The following is a 25,204-nucleotide window of genomic DNA, read 5'->3' as shown; positions in this document are numbered from 1 at the left end:
ATATAAGTGGTTAAAAATATGCTCTTGGATAAGCCTACCTTAACAGTCAGTTCTACTATATCTGATTTTTAAATGAATGAAATACCTTATAAATTAGATCTTTGCTCAAAGTCAGCATGCAGCTCAGATTTATACATGGGTTTACTGCACATATATCTCTATCCAGTGGTCATCTATGAAGTTCTTTGAGCTAAAGGAAGCTTATAAGAGTATTTTGTTAGAAGGCCTGTACTGGACTTGCTGGAGTTGAAGCCCTCCTGGAAGGTGCCTTTATCCCACAATTCCTACCTTGACACAAGTAGACCTCCTCTCTCTCCTTCCCTTTGTTCCCCTCCCCCTGCCCAGGTACTATCTGTCCTCAATGTTACATATTCCTGGAGCTAAATTAACTTGTGCAGACATAGGGGACATTTCTGGCAGAAGTAGTGGGGATGGCTGGATTAGAAACCTGACATACTAAAAGGCCTGCTTTTCCTCTGAGCTTTACTCTGATAGTCTGGTTAGAAAGATATAAGTATTTTTAAAGGGCCATCCATCCCATGGGTGACAACCTTCACTTTTTCTAACAGATGCTCCTTAATGACCAGGTCACTATTTTCCTGGGTGATAGGTGCTTTCAGTGGTTCATTGACTCACAAGTCACTATAAGGCTGCTGGGCAATGCCCCACAAAGGTGTTTACAAAATTTTGCCCTTATGATCCTTAAGAGTTAAAATATGTTTGTGTCTACTTAAATACCAAGAAAGTGAATTAAGTACTGGGGTTGTTGCCTTTAAAAAATTTTTCAAAATGCTATTCAGTGCCATCCTGATTTGTGAATCACAAAGCATACCATGCTATAACCCTCCAGAAAGAAGCCTTCCGAAGTTTTATACTTAAGAATATTGAAGTACACCAGAACAGTTCTTCCTATGGAAAGCAGTCCTGCAGGTGGTATCACAGAAGCAGGCCTCATTGTGAAAACACAGTCCCTGAAGGACTGATTGCTGCAAAGAAGGTTCTAATCCATGGCATTTCTGCTCTATTAACAATCAAATATTCTTTCTGTGGGCAGATTATGCCAGAGGACCCATAGGAATTTCTTACCTCCTGGAATCATGAAATGTACATTTTCCCTTACACGAGGGAAAGATTAATTCTCAAGTTAGCATCTAATGTTTTGGTAGAAAGAATGCTCAGTTGTGTGGGCCTTCACATTTATTTTTTCCCATTGGAAATATTTGAAATACTATATGTTAGCTTCAGTGGAAAGTTAGGCATAGAAAAAGATATTATTGTTGGCTCTGTTCCTTAGAGAAACTAACAGTACAAGATTAGAAAAAAAATAATCTTTAAATACTGAATTATGAATGAATCTGTGAGAAGAGAAGGTGACTCTCATGTTCTATTTTAATATAGTTCTTTAATGTTTCAATTTTTAAGCATCAGGTCCTTATTTGTAAAAGGAAAAAGTTAAGCTAAAAAAATAACACAGGGATTAGGAAAAAATTAATAATTTTCTTTTTTACAAGGGCTGTTACTTCCTACTAAATTAGGCCTTTGGGAGGCACATTAACTTGTAAAAAAAGTATGAGTACTATTATAATCACTGATTGAGAAAATGGGTTGGATACCCCTAAATTTTACTTGTTACTGTTAAAACAGCATTTGTGCGTATTCATTTGTGCAAAACTCATTTTCCTAACAAGTTAGGTAGCTCTCATTTTAGGATAAGCAGTATAGTATTCAACAACCAGGGGACCTAAATTCTAGGTCTTCCCTGCTTTGTTATTAAGCAGTGGGACAACTCTGTAGGAGTCATTTAACCTCTCTGAACTTTGGCTTTTGTCGAGGTATGAAGGGAATTAACTGCTATGCAAGCACTTTGAACCCTTTATCACTGTGATACCCCCATCTTGCTACCCAAAATATATCATCACAATGATACACAAAGTAACAAGGTGACTATGTTTGCTGAAGAACTAAATAATCACCCACTTTTTAAACCTAGCACTTCTAACCTGAGTGATATTCTTGGAAATAAAACTACCAAGAAATAATGTTGAACTGGGCTGTTTGAAACACTCACTGTTCTTATAGTACCTTTTAATTTATTAGCAAAGCCCAAAATCATATTGTTGGGAAGGCCAATGGTGGAAGGTGTATTTCGCCATTCTCCTGCCTTCAGATAGGACCTGCTAAAGTCATGCCAGACCCAATGGAGAACCTAGAAATATCACACCCTTGGTAACTCATAATAACTAATGAGAATGTTTGGAATTTCTTTACACCTAGTTGATTTCCTCTGAAGGAATATTAAACCCGTTTTCTCCTTTTAGTTCTTTAGTGGAATGGAAAACCCTATTATATGTCCCCCATAAATGAGCAACCTTTATTGAATAGATAGAAACCCAAAGTGGTATCTGACTCTGCAAGTATAGCCACAAGGCCAATTCACAGTTTGGGTACTCCATGATGATGATGGGAAACAGAAATGATGGTCCCTTGTGAGCCTTTCTAGGCACCCACATTCATGCATGCAGACAGTCATCACCTTCAGTGGTATCATCTTCAAAAACATTCAGCAACAGTGTTCCTTCTGGCAAATAATTAGGAAGTTGCCTCTTATCCATCTCTTTCCGGCAACACACACTGGTTCCACTCTCTTTTGTACCCAATTCACACATGCAATTGACCCAATAGAAATTGTTTAAAAAGAAAAATCAAAGATGAGGCAAAGTTCTAACACTTCTGATCATGTGGATAACTGTATAAGGTACAAGTTTGAGAGAAAAAAAGGCCTCATTTGCTTTAAGCAGTAGCTCATATCTTTTAACAAGTGTCAATCGTTCTCTTTGCAGTACCTCATTTCAATGTTTTCTCCCACTCTCTTCTATCTTCCCCTCTATTCTTATACACCCCCTATATCTTCCCCACCTCCTAATGTCTCTCTCAAACACTGCTTCCTTTCTCAGTTCATTTCTCCCTGATGATTCTTTCATTTTAATGTATACCTCTCCCAATCCTACATTTCACACTTCTCTTGAATTTGACTGTTTGGTGTCTTTAGTAGGCCCCCATATTTGTGCTTAATTTGCCTCTTGATTGGTCTTGAAATGGAAGCACAGGCTCTACTAGACATTCTTATCCATTTCAACCACAGAAGACTTTTAGGAGTAAAGGAGTAGTATAGGAGGCTCTTCTCCAGGGGAGCAGCACTATCTTGGAGGACAAGCAAGATGCCATGGCCTCCAGGAATGCCAAAGGGCAGGGCAGTGATCTCTGAAGAGCACTCATTGCTGAGCTGTATGGGCTACATTTGGAGAACCAGAAGAATATAAACACCATTCAGGATGCAGCAGGCTATCTAATAATCTGGCTATCTAATAACCAGAATCTTCAATTAATTGACACGCCCACTCACTGTTGGTGCAGGGATAATATCCTAGAGCTACTACAAGAGGTGCAGTGATAATATCCTTGAGATACTACAAAAGGTGCAGTGATAATACCCTTGAGCTACTACAAGATCCTGAAGGGTCTTCAGCACCACCAAAGAAAGATTGCATACTGTTCAGAATAGTTAACATACTAAGTATATTTTATTGTGCATTAATTGGTTAAAAATTAGTTATGTGCATTGACCAAAACATTTGATTAACAAAACCATAAAGGAAAACTGAGTGTTTTCTTTAATATAATTGTTCGCACCAATGCTTCCTTTCCTGCTGTTTAGGAGATATAGAAAATAACATACTCTAGAAATTAGAACATATATGCAGTACATTAACAAAACTATATGCACTTAAAGAACTTTTTAACACATGAACACTTATTTAGTGCCTCAGCTTTCTAAAGTAAGCAACATGTAAGCCTGCAAAGTACACACACCAAATGATAATCTAACCCACAAAACACCCAAAGCAAATAGTAGACAACTCTATTGTCAAGAATATTTTCTTGCCACCATTTCTTTTAAAAAAAAACATGAAAATATTTTCTTTCCTTCTGAGTAGTGGCTGGAAAAAATACAGTTCCCTTTCTAAAATTCAGGTATATTTCAAAGCTCACTGCCATCTTCTTAAGGAAACATTAACACACTCCTGGCTTTTGGATGCTAGAAACACAAATTTTACCACATATTCCCTTTGTCCTAAGTACAGGGCATTGTGATACAGAAAAACAAACATAGGGTTTGGAGTCCGAGAGACCTGGGAGACTTCTGGCTTCCAGCATTTGATATGTGACCCTAGGCTTTCAGCTTAAATTGCCTCATCTGTAATAAAGGGGATAATACAGAGTGGCAATGAGGAATAAATAACAATATGTGTAAAGTGCCTGGCACATATCTTGGCATCCAGAAACTAGTCAGTAAAGAGCTTGATTTGAGTTATAGTCAATGATCCCCTCCTACTCTGGCAGGAAGAGGGGATTTCACATCTCTCCCAGGTTCACCAACTCCCAAATCTCTCTGAATTCCCCACAAACAAAATGCACATTAACTGTGCTCTCTACAGACACAGCCCTTCAGACAGCATTTAACGTCCTCTGAAACACACCAAATGCTCAAGTGTAGCACAAGACACAAGACATAAGTACACTTCAGAAGACACAGACATCACACAGAACATGTCATCTCCAAATGCAGCCTCACCTTCTTTCCCACATGTGCTTCCAAGCTTCAAGTCCTTAACATCGATTATTTATAGAGGCACTATGCATTTTTCAGAGTCCTGGCTGCATTCATTTGCCTCATTGCCTTTTCCTTATTGATTTATTAATACATTTATTTATTCATGTATTTATTTATTCATGTATTTATTCCCCAACATGTTCCAAAATGGATGTCAGGGGGCTTACAAGAATATACAAAATACAACATTATAGCATAAATTCAAAGATGTTAAGAAAATAAATATTTTTTTAAAAGGTAGGAACATAAAATGGAGCCTAGAAGAAAGCTAATACAAAGGTTCATACATACCATAGAATTCCATTATAAGTTCTATGCACGGGCCACACATTTGGCTCCAAGATTTCTAGTAGCCAACAAAAGAGAAACCTGAGCAGTCCCGCACTTCACAGGGTCCATAAAAGAAAATCATACAACTTGTTCAGGATGTCCTTTTCCTGGTCTAAATCCTGAAATTTTTCTATAGTGAAGAATCATAAAATGGTGAAAAATTGCCCCTCCTTATTTGCTCTAACACCAAGATTCAGCTCCTGGAATAGTCTCCAACAAAGATAGAGCCTCAATCTTGAAACGACATCTACTATTTCTTATTTTTCTTCTCCTTGTCACTTGAAGTTCCATTTGGTCAATGTAATGTAGCTATTAAACAGACTTTATAAAAACAAACAAACCTCCGTTTTCACCAAAGCAAGTATTTTCATTTAAGGAATTAAATAAAACATTGTGACATTATTTATAATGGCATAATATAGAGAAGGACCTTAATATGCAACAAAAAGAAATGGTTAAATAAATTATGGTGCAACTATATGATGAAATATTATACACCACCAAAAATTATGTTTATGAAGGCTATTAATAAATGTAGGAAAATATTCATGATTAAAATGTTTGGTGAAAAAGCAGAATATAGAACTCTATATAGTATGATCTTAACTACATAAAAAAAAGTATATGTGTATATATAGCCATAGAAAATGTCTGGAAAGAAATCCACTCAAATGTTTAAAATTTTTCTGGAATTTGAGATTATAGGCAATTTAATCTTTTTCTACATGTGTTTATTTTCAAAGTTTTGACACTGATGAACAATTTCTATATGACGAGGAAAAAAAAAGACTAAGAGGAAATACACCAACCCAATTATCTTTGTGTGTGGATCAAGAGACAATTTTAATATTCTTTTTAAATTTTATCAAACTGACATATAAATTCTAGCTAGAAAGGTATTTAAAAAGAGAAACAATTCCAAAATTTTTCCTCTTCACTTTATGGTTTTTGTTTGCCAAGGCCCCGAATGATACAAACTTATTAATAACTCGCATTTATTTAGCACTTTTAAATTTCATTTTTAGAGCATTCTCATGTTTAGAATTTGATTATCACCAATATCTCGTGAGATAGGCCAGATATTATTATCCTCATTTAACAGGTAGTTAAATTGAGGTTCAGGGAAGCTAAGTGACTGACTTAGAGTCACAATGATCAGTGACACAGCTAAGACTCAAATTTAGCTCTCTAGAACACAATTCCAATGTCCTTTCCATTGTGGCATAACCCAAACTGTCACTGTGAGACAGGAACATAGAAACAGTAATCCTTCCTTACCCATGTGGATCAGGTTTCTGACCAACCCTCAAGTAGGCGAATTCATCTGAGGAAATTATGATTTTAGGAGGGAAAAAAAAAACTGGGCCAGGTAAGTGAAACTGCAAGTGAACTTTTAAAAGCCCACATAAATATTTTTTATGCTTAGCAAAATAAAACAATAACAGCAGCATATTACACAAAAGAATACTAATAAGAGTTTATATAATTTGAATGAGTAAAAATCATATGTACTACACAGTTTCTTTTGGAAATCTGATTTCCAGAGGTGATGAAGATGCACTGCTCGTTATGGTAATGGAGAAGGGGGGTGGCAGAAGCAATGAAAGAGGTGGGCTCAATTCAAATCATGGTTCTCCATACTCTCAGAGTCATCTAAACTGAATTTTGAAATTGTAACAACTTGCTTGAAGCTTTAAATCTATCAACAAGTGAAGACTTTAAATGGCACTGTTTAATGACTTTGACCCTTTTGAAGATGCTATCTTCTTAAATCGTTTTTTAAATCACTTTAGCACTTCTTTACAGAGTTCAAAAGAATCATTCAAATTTTGTCTGAAGGCAGTTTATCAGCTGTCCAGCAAGGGTATTGAAAATGTCCCTACTTGATTTAGGCTTTCCTGAGGTTGCTTTCTTCCCAATATAAACTTTTTAAAAAGACATTTAACATCTCTTTATGGAGTTCAATGAATGAAATCATTCAGGATTTATCTAAAGGCAGCTTATCAGCTTATCATCTAGTATTAAATGGCACTACTTATAACAGAAGTTCTACTGAAGATGGTTTATGTTCAATGTGTTGTTTTTCTGAAGGCACCATAACACCTCTTTATAAAGTATTATTAAATCATTCAAGCTTTGAACAGGTAAGATTTGACATGTAAATTCATCAATTTTCATTACTTTCTTGGGGATGTTTTAATCTTGTTCTAAAATTTTGATCCTGTTTCTTATTTGTCTCTAGTTCCATGGCCTCCTAATCATCTTCATCATCACTTATGATAATCACCTCTGGGATACTAGAAAATTCTTGAGGATCATCATCTAGCAGTATCATGTCACTTGAATTACTGTCTGCGGGTTCAGATTCAACTTCAGCGAATGATTGTTCCTGTGCTAAATGTTCCTCCTCATCCATAGGTTCTTCTTGATCCAAAGATTCACTGTCTTCAGGAGAGATTTCTGAAAGATACTCCACCATCTCTAGCCAAATGTTTTCCCAGGTTGCATTGATGATGGACTCTGTTAAACTATCATAGTGCCTCTTGTATTAAGAATACAGTGTTAGCGATAGTATAGGAACCCCAAGCACTAGAATCTTCAGACAGAGGAACCTTTGTAAAATTTTGTACAACAAAGTTATTTATTAGTTTAGTATAGGTCTTCTTGAATAGCTGGATCAAATAATGATCTAAGGGCTGAAGGATCTGAGTCATGTGGTTAGTTATAAATATCACCTTAACATTAGGACGCCCATTGACAAATACATAAAAGGTGTCAAAAAGACTGTGAAGAATAAGCAGCACTTTGAATTGAAGTTTTTCTTTTAAGTAATCTTGAACTTCAGCAAGAAAACACTGGTCAAACCATCCTTTCAGGAGAATAGGAGTCATGTGGACTTTTCTATTTGCATGCCAGCATACTGGAAACTTGGCTCTGCTTTTTCCCTTAAGAAGATTTGGGCATAATTTTTTTGGTAGAGCAGCAATGGTTTCACTATGAGGTCAACTGAAGTTTTGACACAAAACAGGAATGTCAGCCTCTCTGTTTTTGCTGACCTCATGTCAGCATCAGTAGGATCTTCATCTTCAAAGGGGCAAGTAGGATTATTCAAGGGCTTCTAAAATTTGTGCAGGCAGCTAATACCCTTCTCTAAGGACTTTCTGTGGTTGCAGAGGATATAACACAGGAGCTACAGGATCTAGTGGTTCATTCTTTACCACTACTGTCACATAAGACTTACTTTCCAAATCACAGCACTTCTTAAATTTCTCAAACCATCACTTGCTTTGGCAAAATTTCTTTCTGGATTCTCTTCAGAGACTGAAAGCATATCATTGAAAATTCTTCTTACATGTTCACAGATCCCTTCCATGGAAAGCGATTCATTATTCTTTGCTTATCTTCAATGCAGAGGTTTAACATGATTTCCAATATTCTCTATCTTTGGGTTATGAGGGATAAAGCATTTTTTAAGTGGTATAAGTCTACAAGCAGCAATACTGGCCCTAGAGAGTTTTATCTTTCTTTATTGCACAAATTGCAGATTTATTAACACAAATGTTTTTTTTAACCTTGAAGAAGATCAAGAATATCTTTTTTCTCTTCTGAAGACATCACCCTTCTTGCCCTTTTGGCAACTTTCTGTGGTACTGGTGCACTTATACTTGCTTCACTTCATCGACCTCCATAATTGCATCTATAGAAGCCAAGTTTGACCTTTATTCCAATTAATGCCATGCACAATTAATTACTAGAGATTTTATATCCCCAAGCTTCATGCAGTGTTAGCATATGATATTAAAGTACCAAATGGTATGATGAAAAATACAAGGGTAAATGATAATATATTGTTGTGTTACTCAGCAAACGTGGCTGATTGTATAGGGGACAATTGGCAGAAGAATGAGGGAGGAAACAAATGACCATGAAATAGTTAGAGAGGTAATATTGTGGTAACCTGGACTGACTCCTTAATACTCAAATGAAAATATTCACCGTTGCTGAAAAGGTATACAGAAGTATATCCACCTATAGCCAAACTTCCAATAATGACAACTTGCTGTTAGGAAGAGATTACTGTAAATTCTATTCTATTCTATTAGAAGGAAAATCACTGTTTATATATTCGAGCCAGTACTGTTTCTATTATTTTTCTCAGCTTAAAACTATAAATTCAGTTTTATGTGAAAGGCAAACACAGAATAATTGTATTTTCTGTAAGCCCACAGTAAGTTAATCAAACATTATCCTCTGACAAAGATGGATACCTCCGAAGATGTAGATGTAAAGGTCAGGCAGGCCCTGAATAGCCAATGCTCAATAAACAACTACCCATGAAAGAAAGCGACAATGAAAGAATAAACTAGCCCCTTTTCAATGCCCGGCCACTGATACTTTACTTTTATCCCCTCCTCCTGGGAAGATAGAGCGAAGCCTGGCTTTCTTATTCTTCTCTTCAGGGGCCATGGGAAGTGGTTTGGAGCTGTGGTTGAGTGCTGAAGAATCCCGGTTGTTACTATTCATCCTCAGTGGGGGAGCTGGGGGTTTCTCTTCATTATCCAGACTGTCAGACATTTTCAGTTACAACAGATTTCACAGCTCCTAAATAAGAGGAGGAGAAAACAGGAGTTAAGGAAGGAGAGACCTAAAAATATGTAGCTAGTAAATATGCAGATTCTATCATCTTAGAAACAAAAGCATTGGTTTCACGTTTCAGGTTTTGTGTTGATAATCGTATGGGGTTTCTTCTCTGGAGGGAAAGGAGTTGCCAACAATGCGATTTGCAAAAGAGGAAGGTGATGGCAGTAATTAACAGCTTTTTCATATGTATACAAAAACATATAAGTCCCGTGTTTTTTTTCACAATGAAACTCTCTGTTCTTTGCTATCCATTTTCAATATTTTCATTCATTTTTTCTTTTAAAGTTTACATCCTGATGATTTTGTCATTGTCAGGTAGAACATCTTCAGAGTTTGAAATTGACATAATTTTGGCTTCCAAGTTTTAGTGGCCCACAACAATTATTAGTTAGCTGCTGAAACATTGAGATCCTTTTGACATCCCTGTTTCTTTGGTACATGTGCCTGATTTACAAAATGCATCCTACTGCCTTATGGGGATGAATTGAGAAACAATCCAGTTAATCTGGCAGTTTCTGCAGAGTTCGGAGATACTCCACCATTGCCCAAGCAGGTATTAGATAAAGGTGGGCCAAATGTCATCATGAGCAAAGAGGAGCTCCAGAGAAGATGACTTCCTGAGGAGACGCCATAACCTTGCTTCCTGCTATATTTTATGTCCTGGAACATGAAACAACAAGGGGGTTTTCACAGAACTAACTGGGTTTTAAGATTCTGCCTGGGTTTTAGCAACTTATTTACTATACTATAGTTCATTATTCTGTAGTGTCTTGTACCTAGAAGCTGAGTATGTTCAGGTCTCATCCCATTGGGATGTAAACTGGGAAAGCATGGACTCTCTGAGGAAACAGTCCCATTCCCAGGTGTTTTCCTACTTTAAATCAAGTCCTTCCATTAGGGCCCTGACACTTACCAGCAAAAATTAGGTGCTGAGAGTACCTTCCAGTGAATCCTTAGTTTGAATACAAGGTATGTCAAATCCAATTTCAAAAAAATCTGTAAATTTATCAAGCATTACTTGGCATTAATGTAGGAGCATAAGAGCTCTCCAAGCGCAACTTAGCATACTATGCTATTTCAACAGCACTTACTGTATAGCGAACCTTATAACAAAATGAAAACAGAGGTCTTTTCTGCTGCTGTAATGAGATCAAAATCTCTCCTAATTCTTTTTGCAATGTGTTTACTCTTTTCAGTAGTGAACTCTAAATTACATCACATTATGTTGAGAATTTTTTAAGTTGCCATGTTCTAAATTCTTTCAAATATATACAGTCTTAAGTATATGATAATAGGTTATTATTAATCTTGTCTATCTGAACATATGACTGCCAACTCACAGTGATTCACTTGATCTCGATTAGGAAAAGAGGTCTCTTTTCTTTCCCTTTGCCTGTGTCATACTTTGCAATATCTCAATAAAGACCAATTCTGTATTGTTTTGGTAACAATGATAGAGAAAATACTCAGTAATGAATATTTTGTCACCAAAGACAATTTCATAAGTCTCACATTTTCCCATATAGGTGAATCTACAGCACAAGTTAACTGTGATGTCAAGGATAAAGTACATTCATAGATACTATGAGCACTAGTAAATATTAAACTAGAATATAAAACCAGTACAATAGTTCTACATTCTCTTTTGCATTTTGATTGTTGATCCTTCTAAGATCACTGTTTCTCTAGAAGAAAAGTGAGTTTAAAAGACTGACTTCACCAGTGACATTATTTAATATTGGACAAGTTTGTGGTTTTAATTTAGTCTCTGAGAAGAATTTGCCATTAGAAACAAGACCTTAGTTTGTTGTTGTTGTTGTTTGCTTTACTCTACAGTGTTCAAAATAATGCCTGAGTATGAGATGATCATTACATAAATCTCAGAAATATAAAATAATTATATTTGAAACTTACTGCAATTAAATGAATGTTCAAACAGAAATACCTAGAAGACAGGTTTCTGAAAACTATGTCTCATGGGAGAGAGAGTCACAATTACCTCGGTGATTTATATTTTCTGAGGACATATTACTTGACTCTAAATGACAGAAGTCAGAGAAACAAGTATAACCTCTTTATAATGATGTACAAACCCGATCTTGCATAAGGCAAGTAAGTGTCTGGTCCAGTCAGGATTCTAGTGCACCTACATAATTTAAAATACAATGCCCCTTTGTTCTTGATAGACAGGTGTGACTAACAAGAGAATGTCCTTTTTTGGCCCTAATTACTCCCTCTGACCGGAGACTCAGAAAGCAGGTGCCCTGGCTTCTTTTCAGGCTGCCTGATTAGCCTAATCTTATTTGAGCAGGTGCATTTTAAGGTTGGAAGGAAAGGACTACTTAAGAAATAAAACCATAGTCTCCTATATTGTACTAGAAACCCCTGACCAAAATTTCAACAATGCATAATTGCTGTGGTCAGTTACACCAGCATTCTACAAAGGATCCAGGTTATATGGCACAATTCTCTACTGCCCACTATATTGGAATTGGTTCAATTACATTCTACTCATCAGGAGCTTAGAAGAAGATTTCATATAAAACTTTTGCAGAGATAGAAATGAAACTGGAGAACCTATGTCCAGTTTCCAACCAGGAACGTGAAGTAGAGAAAGTAATTATCTGGGATATTTGTCATGAGCCAAATCACCACTCCATTTACCTAGGCATTTCAGATTTACTTTTGCCTGAATCATTATATTATTACTTCAGTTTTTACTACCCCTTACAAGACACAACTAATCCTCATTAGAAGAAAATGAGTCCAAATAATTTTGATCTGGTGACAAAAAAGTGCAGGAGGTTCTTTAAAACAAAGCAAAAACCTTGGCATATTACAAGGAAAACTAAATCACACTTTAGAAGACCAATGTATAAAAGGACAGGAATCTGTAAAGAAGCCTTGTTGTTAATATGTTTGTTTTCCAAGTGGAAGGAACTTCCTACTATTCCAAAAATAAATAAAAAGATAAAAAGGATTCTATTAGTAGGCATCTTCTACTATTTTACAAAGAAAAGGGGGATTCTATTGTAATGTTTGTAAACAATGCCAATTTACTAAGATGGATCCTCCCCAAGACAGCTTTCTACAAAAGATATTATTAATGGATCTCTCGTTCAATCTGCCTATGATGTCATTATTTCCAAGACCTTGAAAGAGACTATTTTGTTTAGGGTGGCTGTAGGCTGTATTTCAGCCATTGTACAAAAGCACCATTATTCTCTAGGAACCCAATCAAAAAAGTGTTTATCTTTCAAGTTTAACTACTATTCTTCACTATTGCAACAGAATGGATGGATTTAGCCATAGGCCCTTCATTTCACTTTTAGAGCTTAGCCCTTAACATTGTAGAGCAACAGCTAACTTTAACAGACAATTATAAACAGTGTATATCTGTTCAAAGATTGGTTTCACATTTGGCTACTAAATTTTTCAGGAAGAATTCAAATGGCTTCTGCTGATAGTGTGTATTTTGCTCCAGTCCTTGGAATTTATGTGGCTTACCAATGCTCTGTAATTACAATGGAAATTCATCAGCAATGAGAAATAAACCTCTTGGTTTCATAAAACTAAGAAGCCTGAATACACCTTTTTCAGATTACTAGGATCACCTCCTCTTTCCCTCCTTCCATACCTCTCTCTCCCTTCTTCACCCCTCCCTACATCTGTCTGTCTCTCTCACACACACGTTAATGTGAGTACACACGACACATATGTATACACAAACACAAACAGGCAGCTCTTTACTGACTTGCCTTTTGATGCAAAGCATTACTCCAAAGAATTTAAAGGAAAACTATCACTAAGATCCATGACAACTTTAGAAGAAATGATAAGGCACTATAACCAATTATTATTCTCTCATTCCTCCAAAGTGCAGACTCTCAATCCATGCAGTGCCCAACTAGACATTCTGGGAATGCTCAACTTGATGAAAAAGAAACCCACCAACTTGCATGGATTCAGAAGTCAAGGTGAAAGATGGGTACTCAACTAGATTTTAGGCTAATGTGACCAAGTCATATGATGGCATATGTGTTGAATTGGATGTGAAAAAAAAGTCAAATGTGCCCATTTGCCAAAGGCAGTTTACTCAGTTTGTAAAGGGTGGGAATCTAGAAATACCAGTTCTACAACTTGCAAGGCTACCTACTGGTACACAAGCAATTGAAATAAATATTTTCATCAGATCTGATGTCACCATATACATATATATCTGTGTTCTATCTGCTTTCAAAATCTAAAAACACTACTTATTCACATATTTTTCCCAAAGTTAAAAACAAATAGTGTCCTTCTTTCAAAAACAAAAGCCCAGGTCAGAAGATATACAGCCATGTTCTAATAAACCCTGATGTAAAGCTGCTCTTCCCACAAATTGGTGAACACAACAATATTTCTTAATATCCTTTTTATATCAAACTATAAGATCTAAGACAAGGCTGAGATATGGCCAAGATGTGTTTCCAGGGTGAAGTTTCTAATGTTTATGAGACAACTATACAAATAATAGGATTTTAAGAAGCCTAGAGCTGATGAGATCACAGTCCTATAATATCAAACTGATATGAACACAGATGAAGGAAGACTGATTTTAGGTTCTCAAAAATGTAGTAAACAAGTCAAAGAACACTCATTATATTAAAACATGCAACAATACATATTAGCATTTTGAATTTCAAGAATTTTGGAAATCTTTATAACAAGAATTAGCTCTATAGTTCAAGAAGAATTGAACTTTTAATGACAGCTTCTAGACTTCAAGGTAGTAAGAAAAAGTCAACTAATATCTCCTTAGACAATGAGAGGGGTTCCCCTGCATATGAGGATGAAGTTGCTGATTTTACTATCAGATTGATGTATCCTTGGGTGGTGGGCAAAATGATTCAAAAGTTACATGCTGGCTCTTCCTTGGATTGCCTTGTAATGTAAAACACACATTTTAAAGATGTTTAGCTGAGCTTCCATGGGAAACAAACCATGCTTTTCTAACTAACACTAACCCCACTTTATCTTGGCCTCATTATTAGCAACTAGACCAACAGGCTTAGAGACTTAGCTTAATAATGTAAGAAGAGAAGATGTACTGTACTGCTTTAAATTGCCAAAAAAAGGAAGAAAGGGAGGGAGGGAGGAAGGGAAGGGAAGGAAAGAAAGAAAACCATCTAACCTTCCACAAAGGGGACAAAGCATTATGGTTTGAACAAAATATCATACATTGCTTTGCATGTCTAAAATGATTTGTATCTGAAGATTTTTAGTGGCTTTTCAGACCTTAACTCTCATAATGTGCTAAGATGACAAGGAGTAAAGAACATTCATCTCATTTTATAAGAAGAATGAGCCAGGCCTAGGTCTCCCTGCAGTCTGAAGCCACACTAACCTTCCCAGATTGGGTGGAAGGGGCAGCCTAACCACTGACTGTGATCAGCCAGATGGGCCCAACATAACTTTCTAATCATCTTGCCTCACATTGCACATAGTCATTATATGTGTCACTCCCATCACTATTCATAAGCTTCTTGATAGTAAGGGCCCCTCTGTCATACCAGCATGCCTTCATACTGCCTATTGCTGTGACTTATTCCCACTAGGCATTAAATATGTGTGACATAATGAAATGGAACTCTATGTGGGTATGCGTAATTCCATAATGTTGTGTAAGCTACATGACTATCATAGCAGGTTTTAGCCAAGAAGGCATGTTTGAAAATATCAGCACTAGCCTAAATACCAAAGAATTGGACACCATGTAGAAGTCAGCTATGATCTGATTAATGCCTCATTTTTTATGGATTTGTAATTTCCAAAGAGCTTTCATATCTTGCTTTTATTTGAGCCTGACACCAATACTGTGAAGGAGTGTCATCCCCATTTTCCACATGAGGAACACACAAAGCTTAGAGGCTAATTAACTTACCCAGAGTCACAAAAAAGGTGAAAGAACAGAGACTAGAATCCCTTAAATACTTAAACCCTTCTCAATTCCCTTTCTGCTACACTAACACAGTGGGTATCCAAGTAAACCCACAAATACACATTCTCTTCATACACAAACTTCTGTCCTCCCCAAATATTCATACAACAGTTCCAGCTATTTCATGTCAATCTACTTCAGGTTGGTACTTACTTATTTCAACTGCTTTCCCCATCCAAAGACCCGAGGATAGGTGACTTACTGACTGAACTCCAACAAGTTTCTTTGGCTGGTTGTACCATTCTTAGACAGCCCTGTTTTGGAGTGTGCCTGCTCTAGAGCACTCACCAAGGAAACTCTGCTATCAGAGATAGGGGTGTGCTGTTTCAGAAAGCCTCACCTGGGAGATACCATTACAGCATGTAATGGAGGGAAGCCATTTCTAAGATCATTTGATGAAGTGGAGCTACTTGTTAGGATATTTGCAAAAGCAGCAGGACAAGCAAGGGAGGCACTAGCTTTTTTTCAGCCACCTAGTTTCAATCTTAGATCCTGTAAAAGATAGCACACTACTGATATACATACAAGCACACTTAAAATGGAGGGCATTCATATTCTCTCACACACAAATGAGAGGTAGTTTCAGCTACAGTCCTATTTGTTGCCAACATCTTTATGAGTAGCTTCTATTGTTTTCAGCAGGACCTTTGACAAGCATTGAGTCCAAAAAACAGCACATTATAGTGGCAAATTTCAAAGTCAGGTTGCAAATGATGAAACTTAGCATTCAGACCTAACAAACTGTATATGTTATATGGGACAAATAATTCTTTTTAAAATGACTTCTTAAGCTTCTAAAGATATGCAGCACCACACCTTATTATTCACTGTGTATGCTGCATGAGCTAATGACATCCAGAAAATGCCAAAGATAATCTGACATGCATTTACATTTTCAAACAGATGCATTATTACAGGATTCAACTTTTCATTTCCAATGTTGATGCATTAAAGAAAAGAAAATAAGATGTATAAAGAGGTAGAAATATTTTTAAGCAAAAAAAAAAAATAGAAACAATTACCCTAAAAGATTTTTTAAAGAAATAGGTGGGTAAAAGAAACAGAAAGAAAAACATAGTAATAAAACATCTCCTAACTCTCAAATCAGAAATTTCAGTTTCCTTGGAAGCATTCAGATGGAATGAATTAGATACAGACTACCGGCCCAAGTGTGCAGGATATGGCAAACCAACATATTGAGTCTTAGAGTTCTTGCTGCGATCTGTGATTATGCACGGGCGATAATTTTACCCTTCCTTGATCTACTCAAGTAAAATATTCACATATTTTCTCAAAGTCTAGCTCCAGAATTTGATTTTTCAATTTGCTAGGGCTTTATGCATATTATAAAATAGATGCCTGGACACTGCTTTTCAACCTGTGTGTTTGTGCTTATCATCCTAGGCTTTTCCTCTATTCCCAGTTTCTCTGTACCCAAATAAGCTTTCTACAGTGAAGATGCCCATTGCATGACTGAAGAGAAGAACAACATGGAAGCAACTGATAACCTGGTATTATTTCCAGATCAGAAACTTATACCAATTTAGCAAAGATCACATTTCACTAAAAAGTAACATCTTGCCAAAACTGGAGGTCAAAGAATGTGAGCTGGCATAACATTCAGCCAGTCTTCTTCAAAACTTTGACCCTTCACCTAAGTTTACATGCCCACATTTTAAAAGAGCTGAGCATGAGTCTCAGCATTTTATTTGGGGGCTATGTTTAAGAAAGGGGAAATACTATTTTCAAAAACGTTTCTCTCAAATACTGAAGGAAGACTGGGACATAACAAGATGTATTTGCCAGCTATCCCATTTCATAAATGGTAAGGGAAAAACATTCAGCTGACCACAGCTTTATTTATAGGAATTCCCTACTAACTACTCTCCACCAAAGTCAAATGTTTTGCCTTCAACAAAGCTGGCCATTGGTCTAGGATCAAAATCCAAACCAAGCAATTCCTCTACAAGCCAAAAGCCTCATCTGAAAGATGGTATCACAATTGAGGGTGTTGGCCTCCCCATGGCTTTATCGTGCCTAGCTTACACAGCTCTTCTTCTCTAGCTGACATCATTTGCAAGTTGTTGGATCCACCCAGTAGTTTGTTTCCCTTTGCTGCCCATTACTCTATGATCTGGTTGTATCCACTGCTGTCCACTCATATAAGATATGCCTCATTGTTGGTTTATGCTAGGGCAGATGCATAGAACATCACAGAGAGCCTGCTATGTGCCTATGCCTTTCTTTGACCCCAAGAAGCCCCCACACTGAGCTCACAGACTTAGTGTTCATCCTGACGGAAGGAAGATACTGTAGCTTAGGGAGAAAATTGCAGACAAAGTGGAGATTGGGGCAAGCAGCTGGAGTCAGCAGGCCTGAAAGTGAATCAGTCATCAGTTCCTAAATAATTCCTGTGGAGCCTGGATTGTAGCCTAGAACACATTCTGACAAAAAGTTGGGGGAGGATAGGGAAGGAAACCTGGGTATTTATAATAAAAATATATGACTGTATTAAACAATGTTCCTCTCATCTCAGGGTGTTCTTTCACCTTTGAGACTGAGCCTGATAAATTCCCTGCAACATAGCACTCACAATGATATCATGCCAGCCACCAGCTGGTTTTGTGGTCTTTAGCAGGTCATGTAGGCATGCCCTATACTTTTCTGTACAGTGTATTAATGAGGGTATGTAGGTTAATTGCTGCATAAAGAGGGGAAAGAAAAAAAGATTTTATGTCAGTCTCGCAATGATTTTTACAGGAAAATAACAAATCAATTATATACTTTCTTCCCATTAATTTCAGATTGACTTTCATTTCAAAGACTTCTAGACTAAAACAGAGACCTACTACCAGTTGAGGGATCAGATAGTAAATCCAAGTTACAAGATCTATCATTAAGGCCCTTTAAACAGCCCACCTGTTCATGAATTCACTTACTCAAATGACAAATATTTATTGAGGCCTATGTGTGAGTACCATGCTGGGTGCTGGCAGTAAAATTATAGGCGGGAGCAGTGGGTTCCATCCCTGGCAACACATAATATATAAAATGTTTATTAAATATAGACAAAAATATAACTACAAAACAAGAAAGTTCGTATGCATTGCCAAATGAAGGGTGTTAAAAAAGTAAGAGCTACACCACTTCAGAAGAGGGCAAGAATCTCTTTAGCTGACTGCTATCCTATTGCATGTGATATCAGTGTCAATAATCATACCAGCATCCAGAAGAAAAGTGTTTGATATTATTTCAAAGAACATCATTGCCTTGCCTTTCATTCCCATGCCAGGCATCAGCCTTCATATGTGCCAAGTATTGTTCCTGGTACAGGAGGTACACACAGAAAGATGAATAAGGACCAGTGCCCATCTTCAGAGAGTTCATGCATAAAATAAGACATGCATGCATAAAATAAGAATACAACGAATGAATAAAATAAGAATACAATGTGATATAAACCAGTAGACACTGGATAATATGGAGCAACAGAGCAGGAAGAGTAACTAATGTTTCCAGAAGGGTCAGAGGATATAGTACTTAAGTAGGGTATTGATGGAGGAGTAGAAGTTCACCAGGATTTGAAAAGTAGAAAACGTTAGGTCAGTGTAAAGCATCATTGTCATTGTTGTTATTGTTATTATTCAATAGTATATTTAAACTGAAGAATATGCTAAGTCTTATAAAATAGGTCTCTTAGCCTTGGGCCCCGTTATGCTAAACTAACTGATGGCTGGTTCTGTGTAAGGAAGACAACAGATCTAAAACCTCTGGAAGACAGGCACATGAGTGAGACAAGAGAAAAGGAAACATACTGGCTCCTAATGAACTACAGAAGAAGGGATCAGTATGGCGTGATACAAAGCATTTTCTAGAAATGTAGCCACAGATGAGCAGGACAGACCTCTTTTGGGGAAATGTACTAGGAACATAACACAAAAAAAGAAACTCCTTCCTGACTTTCCAGGCAAAAGCCATAGCAGGAGTGAAGGAGGGTAGACGCATTGGGAGTGGGGGGCAAAGATGAGGCTGGAGAGGAATTCAGGGTCCAGGCTGTGAAGAATTAGGGATTTCTCCCATGGTCTGCCCTGGAGCCAGAGATGGAGTTAAACTGGGAGTGGGGTTGTGGGAAACTGGCTTACCTGTTCCTTATTGTAAATGTTACACCTGTTCTATGTAGATGTTGCAGTTGTTAGATGCTGCAGTTGTTCCCTATTATAGATGATGTTGCAGTTCTAATAGCAAATAGCTGCTTGGTAGTTTCCAATAAATATGAGGTGGAAACTAGGGTTGGGGCTCTCAGTTCCAGAAGCTGTGAGTCCCCTGGTCCCCTCTTTATCTCCTCACAAAAAAAAAAAAAAAGAAACTCCTTCCTTTCATGTTACATTTGAGAACTAAGCTTTGTCTTGGTATGCAGTTTTAAATTTGGGGGTGATTTTTAGAAAACAGGTCTTTTATAAACGCAAAAGAACTAAGGAAGAATGATTAATTCCAGTTCCACATCTAGATTATTCTTATCTTGAAGAAATCATAAATCGTGAAATAAATTTATTCATTCATTAATATTTAAAGAATGTCTTATGTGCCCAAGTAGGTGGAGGATGCTTTAGAAGGACACAGGAGGAAGGGTAGCTAATGCTGCTCAGAGGAACCAGAGGATATAGCAATTGAGCAGGGTATTGAAGGATGAGTAGGAGTTCACCAGGTCCAGTTCCTGCCCTTGATGAAACTTAAAAGTATAATGGGTGTCAGCCATGACAACTCAGTGTGAAGCTAAGAATAAGTTGCTAGTGGAACAACAAAGAAAGTCTTTCAATAACAGCATGGAGAAGGAAACTTCACAAAAGGACACTTGAACTGAATTTGGAATAAATAAATCATGGGGAAGGTATGTATTAGGCACAAGGAACAAGATGGGTTATGGCTCAGAGGAGAAGGGAGACTGTAGTGTATTAGAGGAACTATAGGTAAATTGGTTTGACTAGAGCAAAAGGGGGTATTGGAAAAAATAAGATCTGTAGGGAACAAATTAGGAAGGGTCTTGTGTGCCTTTCTATGGGGTTTGGACTCTTCCCATCTAGATAAAGAGGTTTTCAAAACAGTGGATGGCATGAATAGTTTTGATTTCTGAACAATCCCTTGAGCAACAATGTAGATGTTTAAGGCTGAAGATTTAGGGGATTTTTTTCCCATGGAGTGGGATGTTCTAGGTAGCAATATGGAAATTATTTTGAAAAAAAAATGCAACACTGGGAAAATGTGCCAGGGGAAAGGATGCACAGGCAGTATGACAGTAGGAATACAAAAGAAGAAAGATTTCCAGAGGGCCCTCTATTTTGGACATTGGTCAAAGATGGCAGAATGCTAGACCTGATGGGATTAAATGGTCTCAGGACCCAAAACGGAACTCTGGGCAGAACCAGATTTCTACTCTAAGAGACCCAGAAGAGTGTGGGAGGTGTAATGGTTTTTGTAGCTATTAGTATTTTGGGGATTCCAAACAGAACTGTGCCTTAGTTTCTGTATTTGTGAAATGGGAGTAACCACCTAGCTCAGAGTGATGATGAAAAATAACTATTAAAGCTGTTGTACTGATAACAAATATTATGTTGGAGACCTCTTGTTGTAGCAATCACTGAACTACCAGGAATAACTGTATTTCCAAGAGAATATTAAGAACAGATTATTCTAATGGTTTTGACCAATGGAACAGCACTCAAGGTGAGTCTCATAAGGAATTCACCTAAATTTAAAAAAAATAAATATACAGATTCTAGGAACAAATATAACAATTCTACAACGATTTTTACCTCAAACACACAACTTTTGTATTAGTCAATATACAAAGGTAAGAGGACAAAAGAATGACATATTGGATATATCAGTAAAAATTCAAGGAATATCAAGGAATAGTGGGAGGCAACACAAATATCTAAGCATCTTGCTTTCAACAGGAATGAACCACACAGCAAGTAATAAAAAGCAGAAGGAAACTTCACCTCACATACAATGGAAAAGTATATCTCTATTCCTTTCAAACAGCAAGGTTAGGACTATAAATACAATTGTAGCAGCAGTTTTAACTTGTTCAATTGGCATTATGAAATGGTTGGATTTGAGCTGAACATGTGGACTGAAGACATTACGTTGGGGGCCATCAGCATAGGAATACTTGCAATTGCCAGAAAGAGTAGAGTAAGGGAGAAGAGAAGACCTCTGGGGAACACAATTATTTAGGGTCTGGAAGACGAAAAAGAAAGATGGTCAAAGAGGTGGAGTATCTGGATATATGATGTCATAGAAACCAAGAGAAGAGTGTTCAAAGACAAGTATGGTTATGAGACAAATGTTACTAAGAGGTCAAATGTGGTCCTATCTTTTTGTCTTCCAATTCTTCCTCTAGAATGTACTAAGATTGAAGTCTTATAATTTTCATGTCAGAAGAGAATTGGCCAAGTGACACAAGAAGTCTGTTGATGTAAGAATTCCTGAACTCTGGACATTGGGTGTTACCTGAGCAGCATGAACATGATCATACTGCTTGCCTTGAGAAAGATTTTCCTATTGGTGGAGGAGGGCCATGTATCAATTGGCCCTCTTCTAAAAAAGTGTTGTGACGTCACATTTGTTGCACTCTTGCAGCATGCTAGGCATTTGCACAGGATACAGAGAGAAACGCAATGGGATTTGGCTAGCATAGGCATTTTTCCACAAGAAGGATTATGTTCAGTGAAAACAGCTCTTATTTGCCAACTGTACCCCAAAAGATGAAGATGCAAATATTTGGTCTGGATTGGTACAGTCTCAGTCAAGCAATGTTGCTAATGGGCTGTCTGACCTTGGGCATAACACTCGACGCTGTGAATCTATTTTCGGAACTGGATAAAGTGACTACCTCACAGGGAGGTTGTGAGGAAGATGTGGGCTATACTTTGAAATAATTTAAGACACTTTACCAATGGTAGATGGTACTGCCACAGATTTCACAAACCATGAACAAAATACTCATGATTGATTGAGATCTTATTATGTTCCAGGCACTCTTCTAAACATTGTTCGTGTATAAGTTCACATGATCTGTATAACCATATATGGCATTATTATTACTTCCATTTTACAGATGAAGAAACTGATGCTCAGAGACACTAAGTCATCTGCCCAAAGTCACAAAACTGGTAAATGGAATAGTTAAGACTATACAATGCCAGGTCTGTGTGACTCCAAAGCCCATGTTCATATTTATTGTGCTTCCTTAACCATGCAACAGTTTCATATGATACGATGTGTTCTCAGTTACTCACAGCTTTTACATGGACACAAAAATTCTTAGGGCTTCAGAGTAAGTGAACTGTGACTCCACTCTGATGTTTGGTACCAAAGCCTGGAAATGAGCAGACCCTCCGCCCACAAAGAAGACATTTCAGCATTAGAATCAAGAGCAGAGTGGTACCTGTGGCTGGTAAGCAGACTGGTGGCTCCACCAGCATCAGCAGTTTCTTCTATTCCCCCCTCTCCCAATTTTCTGCAGTAGCAAATTAAGGTTACATCACTGGGGGCTTTAGTGATTTCAAGGGGAAAGTTGTCGGAACAGGAGGGACATTTAAATGAACAAGACTTTGCTTCACTGGCAATATATGGATGTCTTAAAATGACACAGGCATTGAGAAAACTCTCCATGGTTTGCTCCTATTTTTCACTCATTTTTCGTGAGAATAAGCTCATGGCTAAGCAGAAATAAAGTCTTAAAGGTAAACAGGCAATAAGTCCTGTGAAAATCAGGCCTTTGGCTACAAAGAAGCAAACTGTCTTTCCTATGTTATTCCAGGTTTCTGTCCCTTTGAAGGTACCTACCTTAAGTTTGTGGTAAGAGTGACAGAAGAGGCATGTGTAGAGAAGTTACTGAAACTGGGGTTGGTGCTGGGGTTTGTGTATGCCAAGAAGACACGAATCTCTGGACTGTCCATGTGCCAGCTAGGCAATGAGCCTCAGCAGAGTTGCAACGCATACTCTTCAGTTCATTGGACTTACCCAGTTCAGCTAACAAGGAGGTGAGGATGGTCAACCACCACACCAAGGAACTGAGAGAGTCTACAACTGCAAGCAGGAGAATTCCATCCATCAGTCATATGGGATCTAAGGTCCCTCTCAATTGAGAGGTAGAGTGGGCATTGCCATCCCAGGGTCCTCAGGATGAGGAATAAAATATTGATTAGAGTGGACTTAGGGGTTATTCTACTATAGAATTATTGTGACTCTAGCAATGGAAGAAATTGTATTATTGATATGGAGCCAGTAGCCACAGGAGTTGCTGAGGGCAGGGAGAAGGAAGAAGAGGTGTGATATGGGGTCATTTTGGGGGCTTAGAGTTGTCCTAAATGATATTGCAGGGACAGATGCAGGATATTATATATCCTGCCATAACCCACTTGAATGGACTGGGGGAGAGTGTAAACTACAATGTAAACTATAGTCCATGAGGTGTAGCAGTGCTCCGAAAATATATTCACCAGATGCAATGAATGTGCCACAATGATGAAAGAGGTTGTTGATGTGGGAGGAGTGGGGGGCGTAGGGAGTAGAGTATATGGGAATCTCTTATATTTTTTAGTGCAACATTTTGTGGGATTTATGTATCTTTTTTTAAAAAAAGATAATAAAAAAAGAATATAAAATATTTTTAAAAATCAGGCAAATATACAACCAAAGCAAATTATGAACAGTAGTGTACAGTAATATATTAATAATCTTCCTTAATGTGTTAGGAAATATACTAAGTAAAAGAAACTAGATAAAAGGTACTACACATTGACTCCATCTATACAAAATAAAAAAAAATATAGTTACAAGTAAATTAGAAAGATAAAAACAGAATAGCAATTATATATGGCAGGGAAAGCATAGAAATGTTGAGCTGTGATTTTTAAGGGGTATAGCTTTATTTATCTTGTTTTTTTATTATTATTGGAATAATGAAAATGCTCTAATAATGACTGACGTGATGGATTTATGACTATGGATTATATCAAATACCACTGATTATACACTTTGGATGGATTGTACACTTTGGATGGATTATATGCTTTATTAATATGTATCAATATAATTGTTTTCAAAAAAAGGGGAAAAAAAGTTTGTGGTAAGGGTAACAATATGATCTATCATTTGTTGAACACTTATTTTAAACCCGAGTATACTAAGTGCTTTACATATATTTCATCCTCATAACAAGTCCATGAAGTAAATAATATTAGTCACTCCCATTTTACAGATGAGGGACCTGAGGCTTAAGGAGGATAAGTAACTTACTCAAAGAAAGTTACAGAGCTAGTAAGTGGACAAATTAGTATTCATGCTAGTCTGGCTGACTCCACAGTTAGTACTCCTAATGCCTCTACCATCATGAATGAATGAGTTATTAATTTGAAAAGGGAACTGGACTTGGCCCAATGGATAGGGCATCCATCTACTACATGGGATGTCTGCGGTTCAAACCCTGGGCCTCCTTGACCCGTGTGCAGCTGGCCTATGTACAGTGCTGATGTGCACAAGGAATGCCCTGCCACGCAGGGGTGTCCCCCACG

The 25,204-nt window shown here is 37.3% G+C and overlaps 1 protein-coding gene across 9 annotated transcripts in view; it reads right to left on the bottom strand.

The window, feature by feature from the left end:
* PAK3 (p21 (RAC1) activated kinase 3) overlaps positions 1-25,204 on the bottom strand; it is a 401,520-nt gene that overhangs the window by 103,227 nt on the left and 273,089 nt on the right. For all 9 annotated transcript variants that reach the window (XM_058292198.2, XM_058292196.2, XM_058292194.2 and 6 more), the window contains one exon: positions 9,403-9,604. In XM_058292198.2, coding sequence (XP_058148181.1) covers positions 9,403-9,577 — 175 coding nt within the window. In that variant the 5' untranslated portion in view covers positions 9,578-9,604. The remainder of the gene's footprint in view (positions 1-9,402; positions 9,605-25,204) is intronic.

The sequence above is a fragment of the Dasypus novemcinctus genome, chromosome X, assembly GCF_030445035.2.
Source record: "Dasypus novemcinctus isolate mDasNov1 chromosome X, mDasNov1.1.hap2, whole genome shotgun sequence".
Taxonomy (NCBI): domain Eukaryota; kingdom Metazoa; phylum Chordata; class Mammalia; order Cingulata; family Dasypodidae; genus Dasypus; species Dasypus novemcinctus.
This window is presented reverse-complemented; position numbering and strand designations above follow the sequence as displayed.